Source organism: Montipora foliosa, chromosome 7 (assembly GCF_036669935.1).
Source record: "Montipora foliosa isolate CH-2021 chromosome 7, ASM3666993v2, whole genome shotgun sequence".
NCBI classification, from domain to species: Eukaryota; Metazoa; Cnidaria; class Anthozoa; order Scleractinia; family Acroporidae; genus Montipora; species Montipora foliosa.
The window spans coordinates 25,609,448-25,619,447 of NC_090875.1; the positions used below are offsets into that span (position 1 = coordinate 25,609,448).

General features: G+C 39.0%; 1 protein-coding gene across 1 annotated transcript in view; it reads right to left on the reverse strand.

Moving 5' to 3' along the window:
* The window catches only part of LOC138011560 (exportin-T-like), a 60,426-nt gene that overhangs the window by 44,816 nt on the left and 5,610 nt on the right, over positions 1-10,000 (reverse strand). Inside the window, exons 7-12 of the mRNA XM_068858626.1 lie at positions 8,231-8,314; positions 7,790-7,899; positions 3,489-3,648; positions 1,412-1,491; positions 1,034-1,111; positions 364-442 (exon numbers count right to left, since the gene is read on the reverse strand). Coding sequence (XP_068714727.1) covers positions 364-442; positions 1,034-1,111; positions 1,412-1,491; positions 3,489-3,648; positions 7,790-7,899; positions 8,231-8,314 — 591 coding nt within the window. The remainder of the gene's footprint in view (positions 1-363; positions 443-1,033; positions 1,112-1,411; positions 1,492-3,488; positions 3,649-7,789; positions 7,900-8,230; positions 8,315-10,000) is intronic.

The following is a 10,000-nucleotide window of genomic DNA, read 5'->3' on the forward strand; positions in this document are numbered from 1 at the left end:
AATTGCAAGTGAAACCATGGACTTGCTGTTACTTCGTGTGGAAGAAAGCACCCTGTGAGCAGAGCCAACTTTTGTCTTTTTCTTTACTGAGGAGGAGAAAAGGAGGCTCTGCCCGAATTGCGTCAACTCTTTGAAGCCGCCGCAGCCCGAACTTCTGGACTAGTCAATCTTGTTTTCTCTCGTCAAACTGGTTTTTCCAGTGCGAGCGTCCATTTAGTGACAAAACCAATGGTTGTAATTGAGCCTGCTGTACCATGAAAAACCAAGATGGCGGCGAGATCTGGCATATTAGGCTTGGGTTCGACACTGTACCACATATCAGTGGTTTTCGTAGTAACAAAGCTAATCATTGTCTTTCCTCACCTGTTTCAATACAGTTAGGTAAGTATATGCAAAACCAGAAGCATTTTGTGAAACATCATCATCCTCATGGTCTAAGAATCTAAAGCAAAATCATTACAGGAACAATCATTAATAATAATTAGTATTATTTCTAGTACCAGAAGAGGTTGGTAGTGTACTTTATCATGTAGATGAGAGGTTTTTTACCAGGAACTAAAACACATGCATTAGAATCAATACAACCATTCCAATCAGGAACCCAGTGGTGTATTTTTGTTATAAGTGGCCATATTGAGCAACAACGTCACAATTCCCACCTTCCCCACCTTTTTTTGTTTGTTTTAAGCCTGCTTTTCAATCTCTACCATATATATTTATTGTCCATTCATAATAAAAAGACATTTAGCTCAAAGATATGAATTTTATGTTTGAGTGTGCTCACTCCTGAGATATTGTTCTTGCCATTCAAACATAAAATTCATGTCTTCTTGCCACCCTGTAATATCCTCTATGTATTGCCTTAATAAAAGGGCCTCAGCATTTATACTATTTCAAAGTTGGCCCCCTTGGTTGTTGGTTGGTTTAAGGATTAGAATTGATGTATTGTCTCGGTTGCTGTTTCACTCCCTGGAAAGTCAAGGATCAACTGACCTGTAACCTTGCAAGAACTGAAGACAACTTTACTACTCACCGAAACATATACTGTAGTTTGTCCTCTGCTGCTTGCAAACATTTGGCTGCATTTTCAGTATCCCCTGATTTATACAGCCTAAAAATAAAGAGTCAGAACAACTTACATGACGTTTTTTTCTGTTTAATTGACCCTTTGACTCCCAGGGGTTTTGTATTGACGAGTAAAATCGTCTGGCGTTAGACAGAGTAAAACACTAAGTCTGGCAGGTTTCAGCCGGTTTGGACGTCAAAGGGTTATTGGGGACAGTGAGTGATTAAGACTTGTTCCGAACAATGCAATAATTTGCTCGTCTGGAGCCTGAATGGTACATGCATTTCATCAAGCAAGTTGAAAGCATATAGGTAAAATTATAGGGATTACAGAATTGTCTCATACTTGCTGTAGCTATTCAGAAGCTGAGTTCCCGCTGTACTAATCAGTTTGGCAAGCTTTGCCATGAAGTCTGCATCTTCATCCTGCACATACAAGACAAAAATTAATTCCGAAAATGATTTTGAACATCAAGAACAACTTCTCACTAAAGAGCCTATGATAATTGCAAGCAGGGTTAGTGCCGTAGGTCCCATTCCAGCAGTCAAGGTCTTATGAAGTTCTGGGCAATTTAGATGAGAGTTTTTCCACTGGCTGAGGAACGAATAAAGTGGAAAACGTTTTTCTCACACACAGCTAGGAGACTGGAGCGGGCTCCAGTGTGTGACGGGTCTTCAGGTCACATGGTGTGTTGGTGCCTCAGTTTGCTTTTTGCCATCCGTCATTTCCTGACCTGACCCTACCACCCACCCACCCCTCATGAGTCTTTTCAGTGCAGCTTTGTAGCTTCTTTATCACATTCACATCCATTCATTGCTATTTGTTAATTTCAGTTAACAGTGTCCCCAATAAGTGCTCTAGTACCAGAACAACTTGACACTTAAATAAAGTTCCTTTCCTTTCCTAAATCCTTTCCTTTCCTTTCATGATTTTTTCATCTACATATTATATATTTATTACAGTTTGATTGTGTCAATTAAGGTCAGGCTATGTGAGAAAGTCTGTGGGAGCTAAGGGTGCTTTAGGTCAGATTTACATGACATGATTTGAAGGGACACTGAAAAACGCGGACTGCAGACTGTGCAGACCGTCTGTAAAAATGAAAATTCGGTTAGCCTGAATGAGGCCTAAATAACATTCGGTTAGCCAAATTAGGCTTAAATAACATTCAGGTTAGCCTGTTTACGGTTAGCTCTCAATAATAGTGAGGGTAATGCCATATTTTACCCCTGGTCTGCACGGTCTGCACTGTCTGCAGTCTGCATTTTGGGGTGAACGTGATTTGAAGTGGAGTCATGGCCTGAGCTAATCAGACACAAAAGTTTGTTTGTTATTTATTTGTTTTAGCAGCTAGGTTGAAGTTTTGGCAGCTACTCAGCTGATGTGGACCTGCTACGTACCCCACCCACACTAACAAAGGACAGCCACAACACAGGGAACTTCATCCCTCACTCTTCTCGATTAGTGTGTGGGTAACTTTAACGTCCCACAGGTAACTTATGAACATGAAAGATATTTGTGTGACAAAGCCTACGGTTTAAAGTCTTTATCTGAGAAGACTTAACAGGGCTCAAAATTGCGATCAATACAGTTGCATTTGCGACTAAATTTTTCCCTTTGCGACCAGAATATCTGGACTCAAAAGCTTCCGAACTTTGACCTCAAAGTTGCGACTTGTTGTCACCTTCGCTCTTTCAAAACAAAAGGGTTAGCAGTTGCCACTTTGCTGCTACTTTTGCTCAAATAAATAAATAAATGACAAAATTATTTTGTTTCTCACTGTGAATTTTCTCTGAAGATAGCGTAATTGTAGAGTAATTTAGCAGTGATATTACGTCCATTCCTTCGATCAATCGCCATTTTCAGGGGTTTCTTTACACACAAGTATTGCAGGCTCATATTTTTTTGCTAAACCGCTGACAACACAATGCAGCACGGCGATTTTGCGACTAAAATTTGCGAAATTGCGACTAAATTTTCGTATCTTGTCACAAAATGCTACTGGATTTTTTCGTTAATTTCAAGCCCTGCAGTTAAACGTGTAACCACTTGCGGGTGTAATTACAATGGCAGCATGCACTTTCTCCTCAGTCATTTGAAGACTCTGAGTGTTGGTGAGGCCGGAGTCAAACTCATGACCTCCCGCATGGCAACTCAGTGCTCAACCAACTGAGCCACCTGTGTGCAATCGGCTTATGAGCCCAGGGACCAGACATCAAGTGCTTTGTTATATATTTTGACGTTTCTTTTAACAATCACAGCAAAACATTCGGAGCGGGCAACAACTGCGGAATTGTATCCCAGTCGGGATACATTTGAATGTGATCAGGAGCACATGACCAAGAATCAACAAATCAGAGTGCTTGTTTTGTTGAGTAAAAGTCTAGGTACCCTATATAACAAAAACAGTTGTTTAAATTACCTCCTGAGGAAGAAGAATACCACTTTGTTCCAGGACAATAAGCAGTGACTCCACCAGCTCTTTTTTTGCCATGGGCTCCATACCCTTCAAGATGATCTCATGAATGCAATCACAGGCACTCTCACGAAGAACTTCCACTGACATGTATCGCAGCAAAAGGCTGTTAGAATTAAAAGCAACTTTAGATATCAGTATGAGTGCAACTACAACTATTTAACAATTATCCTGCGAAATAGCGCGGAATATTGCCAGATAATCAGGCGATATTCCGCAAGATTGAGCAGGATAATTGTTTTATTATTCAACACATTGATGACAAAGCACAATTTTCTATGTTTATTGGAAAAAAAAAGCTGGAAAAATTACCATTCTTCTCTGTGACACACAAAATTACATATATCGCAGGATATCTGTGGAGTACGCATGACGAATATTGAGCATGCTATGACCATATTTGGACATTGTCACAATGTGTTGAAGAAAAATCAATAATACACATAATTCATTAAAGAGATACCCAACCATTTTGGCAAGTGTCACAAAGTGTCCACTTATGCTCTTCTCCACAACTAAAACAATAATAATAATAATGATAACTCTATTGAAGTGTCAACTTTATTTAGTGTTGGGGACACTCTACAGGAATCAAATCAACACATATCAAATCATAGGTTGGTTTTTGAGGAGAGAGGAAAACCGGAGTACCCGGAGGCAAACCTCTCAAAGCAGTGTACAGAACCAATAAACTGAACCCACATGTGACGCCATGCAAGTCTGGGAATCGAACCCGGCTCACATTGATGCGAGGCAAGTGCTTTGACCGCCGCACCATCCCTACTGCCTAGAATCACATGCACCTAGTAATGCAGACACTTATGCACTGATATTGAAATTGCCCCTTAAGAAAACAACCAAGGGGACATTTTTGTCCCCTTCAAAATCTGGGGGAAAACTCAGAAGGAAACACACAAGAAGAGATACAGTTTAGTACAAAAATTACAAGCTGAAACACAGACCGTGGGAGGAATTTTATCGTGCATTTTAAGTTCATTTTAAAGTCACTTTTCAGTCACTCTACTGATGTTCAACCAAGCGTGATGCACGCATCTGGGATTTAAATGTCACAGCAAAAACATATTCGTACAATAACTCTTTTGCCTCAAATCAAAGCCAGATTGATCAGAGAAAAAAAAATACAGAAGAAGAACAGTGTATTAATGAGAAAGAAAGAAATGGGCTCAAATGAAACCACGGTCTTTCCAGAAAACTTGGTTGCAAGATCACACATAGTTGGGCTATGAAAAGGAGGCTCTCTATGTGAGAAACCAAACCCCTTGACATTGGAAAAACGGTGTACATATTTTAGAACCTCAACTCTTCTAAGACACAACAAATATAAAAAAAACACATGGATGCTGTTAATTAGGAAACTATGGGGGATACACTCAGCAACACCATCACAGCGTCGTGTTTTAGAGAACAATGGTCAATCGCAAGCATTGACACCCTTTTCTTAACTTTCTTGTTTGCATTAATTTTTTAATTACAAATAACAGGTAATTAAAAATGTTTTTGTTGGCGTGCCTGTTTCTTTGTTAGAACGTAAGAGAATGGAAAAAAATAGGTCCGCAATGCGTACATGTGTGGCTTACGAAATTAAGCTGCTTTGATGGGGGAGGTTACAAATTAAAAGGATCTGTTTTGTCATTGAGTTTCTATTAGTCATTGAGTTTCTATTAGTATCTGATTACGGTTAGTTTTCAATATTGTTCCTCTCAATCAATACAATAAGATAATTGACATACATCCGTCCTGAAATACTTATTTTCAAGATGAGGGTTATTGGGTAAAGTTTTATGGAGGTGTCATTTTGACAACAGAGGTTGCGCATGTAACCTGAGGATTTAAGGAACTGAAAAAATGTCAGCATCATGTCCTATAGTGGGCTTATAGATTCAGTCATGATTTTGTTTACGCAACCAAGTGGAATTGAGTTCTGAGTTTATCCAGGGCAAGTGTTGTGAAATCAACTCCAGGGAAGCATTTCGTATGAATGCTTTTGGCATTTTGTGTACCAGTGCAAGAGCACAACACTTTGCAGAAGGGCTGGGACATACAGGAAATGATGTAACCTTTGCTAGAAGCCACATTGGGAGCTTGATTTGGTTTGAATGTACGACTAATTTTTGACAATATATGCATGTAAAGTATCATAATGCTACATTTTCAATAAAGAAACACAGAAAAATTTAGTTGATGTAAGTGGCTATTGGGTTGCAAGTGGAGGAATTTGGGAAAAAAAGATAGACGCATAACAATATCTGAACACAAGCAATATTTTAATAAATCATATGTTGAGTAGTGCTTATTAACATTGCTAATAATTTTAAGCCAATAAGATTAACAATTTTACCTGGAGGTTTTAAGAAAAAGTTCAACAGAATTCAATGTACAGGGAAGTTCATGATGGTATCATATGACTTTAAATACCAGAATCGTTGAAGTTTTCTTATTATGGACCTTGTAATTTTATGTCAGTGTGTTTACCAAGTTCAAGCTATGTGGAAACATGAAATGAATAGATGAACTTGACATCACGCAAAGTGCTAATCTACTGTACAAAAAGGTCCAAAATAAACATTGTGAGCAGGTGTAGTACACAAATTGGGTAAATCAAAACACTACTTCATTCCATATTTTGTATTGTCCAACAACTTGTTTCAATGTTGGTAAATAAAAGACATTCATGTAAAGCATCATAATTGAAACGTGACAAAGCATCTTTTGTTTTAAGGAAATTGTCATGAGAGCCGATTCTTGATCGGTATTGTTCAACAGAGATTCCCATGTTACTTACTTCTGACGAAATCGTGGGCTAGCAGACTCTTGTCAACTGTGTGTGGATGATTCGTCCAATTCGATTCAACAACAACATTGAGCAATGACAACACAAGCACAGGAGAGTCTCTTTTGCTTTCAAGTAACTTCAGAGCCTTTCAAATACTTTCAGAAACTTTCAGATACTCAAGCAGGTCTGCTGAGCAGATTGAAGCCGTTAAATGTTGGCTTGCGAGAGTCAATAATGACTCGTAAGTTTTCATGTGACGCAACCTGTACCAAAGGTCCAGACCGTGAATTGAAATGTTGCCCTGTGAGAGCACAACTCCTCGCTGTAATCCGAACTTAGAAGACAAGCCGACTGTAGGAAAGCCGGCGTGTAAAATCCAAGCAGCAAAGAAGAACGAATAACTAGATAAAAAACGATCTTCGACAACGCGCTGTGTTACAACCACAAAATGGCCGCTTTCTGAAGCTTAGAAGTTTACGTACTTAGCCGAGCGTAGACTGGGGCCTGTCTTGGACGATAGTAAACCACGTGACAGCCACTCCGTTCACCGTGACAAATCCAGGAATAAATATCTTGGGCCATGGCATTGAGTGGTTTACACTTCGTGTAAGCCACACAAAAATTGATTGTCCCCCAAAAATGAAAATGTCCCCCACAATTTTAGCCAAGGGGACAAACTGTCCCCCAGTGATCAAATCCTACCTCAAACCCTGCTAATTCAAAGGAATTTTTGCACGGTTTACTTAATGGGCTGGAAGAGCAGATCTTAACAAGTGTTATTGAAATCCAAAAAGAAAATTAGGGGTAACCACACATTTTAAAAAGCTTTGAAATACAAAGCAATGTATGGCGTTCTTTAACAAATTGAAGCTTAATTATCTCTGAAAAATGCATGGTTACCTCCAATTTTCTTTTTGGATACCAAGAGCACTTGCTAAGTTCTGCTTTCTCTGCATAGTTTTGAACCACGCAAAAATATCCCTGTATTAATAAGCATCACCCATAGGAAATTCGAGTATCTTGAGATGCACAGAATGTATGCGCAATAACAATAGTAGGCACCGTCCTTAATAAGAAACCATTCCGTTTCAATGTTAACAGTTCGTTCCATGAACAGTGGATAAAGAAGACTTCCAAAGACTCGACTTTGAATTTCTTTTTATTTCTTTCAAAAAACTGTTTTTCCAAAATTTGAGTAGCTAAATTTGAGGTGCAGCTTATCTGCGGGTGTGGCTTACCTGCAGGTGTTTAGGGTACTTGCATTTCTGGACGTAAGTGGTGAGAACAACAAATGTCCAAAATTCATATTAAAGGCAAACTAATTTTTCAACAACTTTTTGATGGTAAGCATGCCCACATGCTTAAAAAGCAAAGTCAAATTTCAGTCTTTCAGTTTGTGTAGTGACCACTCAATAGTTATGTGTACGTCGAAGAATGAAGATAACTTTCTCACCTGATAAATCTGTCATTGGCAATCAGCGCAATATCAATCCATTCAATGTATGCCCCAATGACGTCCAGGCAAAGACAGGTTAATGAAGATGCACTGCTTTCATAAGTTTGCTAGAAATAAAAAATAATGTTCCTCTAAGTTACATTTTGAGAACAGGCAATTATGAATGCTACTTAAGCAGTAATGTACATGTAAGGAAAGCCTGACATTTAAATTCAGGCTTGAACGAGATTCAAACCTATGACCCCTGCGATACCGGTGCAGTGTTCTACCAATTGCGCTATCAAGCTAGCTAAGAGCTGGTCATTTTTTGTGAGTATGTAACTGACCCCGTAAATGAAATGGTGAAAGAACAATGTATCTCTTTAATACATTGTTCTTTCAATGTTCTTCTAGTCACAAAAAAAAATCAGCTGCTATCAATGTTCTTTCCCCACTCACCAAAATCCTGTACCAAGAGTCCACTAACTCTGTAATGCAGGTATCCCTCATAGTATCTTTTATTTTAGTGCTCCTCTCATTTAACTGCAATTAAAAAACTAATTAATAATTCATGAGCCTAACAGCCTATCAAAACACCAATAAAACATCACGTGTATGAGCATAATATCCTGATAAAACACTCCTCAATAGTATTCTTTATATAAAGAATACTAATAAGGCATAGCTTGTTTTTCTTGTATGCTAATATTCATCTCTCACAATTTGAACCATTGTTTTGAGTCCAGAGGGACATTCTCTTTGTGGAATGTTTTTTAAGCCATTCAAAAAACTCACAGCACATGTTTTATCAGGTCTAAATATTACTTTAAAAAAGATGGGTTGATAAAGACAATCACATACACCGTTGGCCTTGCTAAAAGACGAGGGGACAGTTCACAAGCCATACAGTAGCCACTGGGCAAAGAGGAAATCACTTAACCCATTGACTCTTGAACCACGCCCCAATAACAAGTAAAATTGTCTGGTGTTAGAGTAAAATCTGTTAAGGAGTCAATGGGTTAAGCTTCACCCTTTTATTACCAGTGAACCATCCCCCACTGATGAGTAAAATTATGGAGCTTAGGCAACGATAATGGTGACAGCAACAAGAGCATCATAAATTGTGCATATTTAGTGCCACTGGGCAAAAACAATAGCTTTGCACGCCCTGCACCTGCGTTTTTCACTTTCCTCCATTTTTTTGCCATTGTCAGCAAAACTATACAGCGTGAAATATTGGTAGCCAAATTTATGAAGACATCAGCACTTTGAGGATAAATTTTCAGTTTCTCCCCTAAATTGAGTACCGTTCCGACGAATGTCATTTTTGAGGAAGTACCTCACCCTTGTCACATGAAAAAGGTTGATATAGTCACAAAGTGATTAAAATAGTGCAAATTTATATTTTGAGATGACGTTCTCCCTATTGTCTGGCGTTGGGCAGATCAAGTAAGACCTACAAGTTTCACTCTTAGAATAGTTTTCAAATGACTTTTGAAAGTAATTATTACGCGATTGCAATTGCTACGCTTGGTGATTGGTTTACAAATCTTGCACCAGTTTATCGACCAATGAGAAGGAAAACCAAAACCAATCGCGGCTTGCCCTGTTTGCACATTCTGTGATTGGTCGAAGTAATTACTTTGGTATTCAGTTTATGTCACTGCTCTAAAAGGGAATTACTGCAAAATTATGGCTTTTCAGCAGACATAGAGATGCTGACAAAAGAGAAGGTGGGAGGACAAGTCACCTTCTCAGACAACAGCAGGAATTGAAAGACCACAACTAAGTGTACAAATGAAGAAGCAGAGATGATCGAGTGACAACACAGCCAAAGCCACATGATCATATCATATCATACATCTTTATTTACCCTCAGATTTTTAGAGTAGCTTGGTGTAGCTAATATCTCTGAGCATTTACCCTCCCAACCATGATACACCACAGAAGACAGACCACAACACCGGGAACTACATGCCCTGCTCTTTGCGACAAGTGTGTGGGCTCTTTTACGTCCCACAGGATTATGAACATTGAAGGGTTGTGAGACGGGACCTCCAGCTTATCGTCCTTATCCGAGAAGACTAGAGAGTCTAACCATTTGCAGATGTAATTACAAAGGCAGCACTTTCTCCTCAGTTATTTAAAGACCCTGAGTGTTGGTCCGGTCACACTTGAGAGAAACACCGTGTAACACTAGTGTTGACACTACTCTTGTGTCAACTCGAA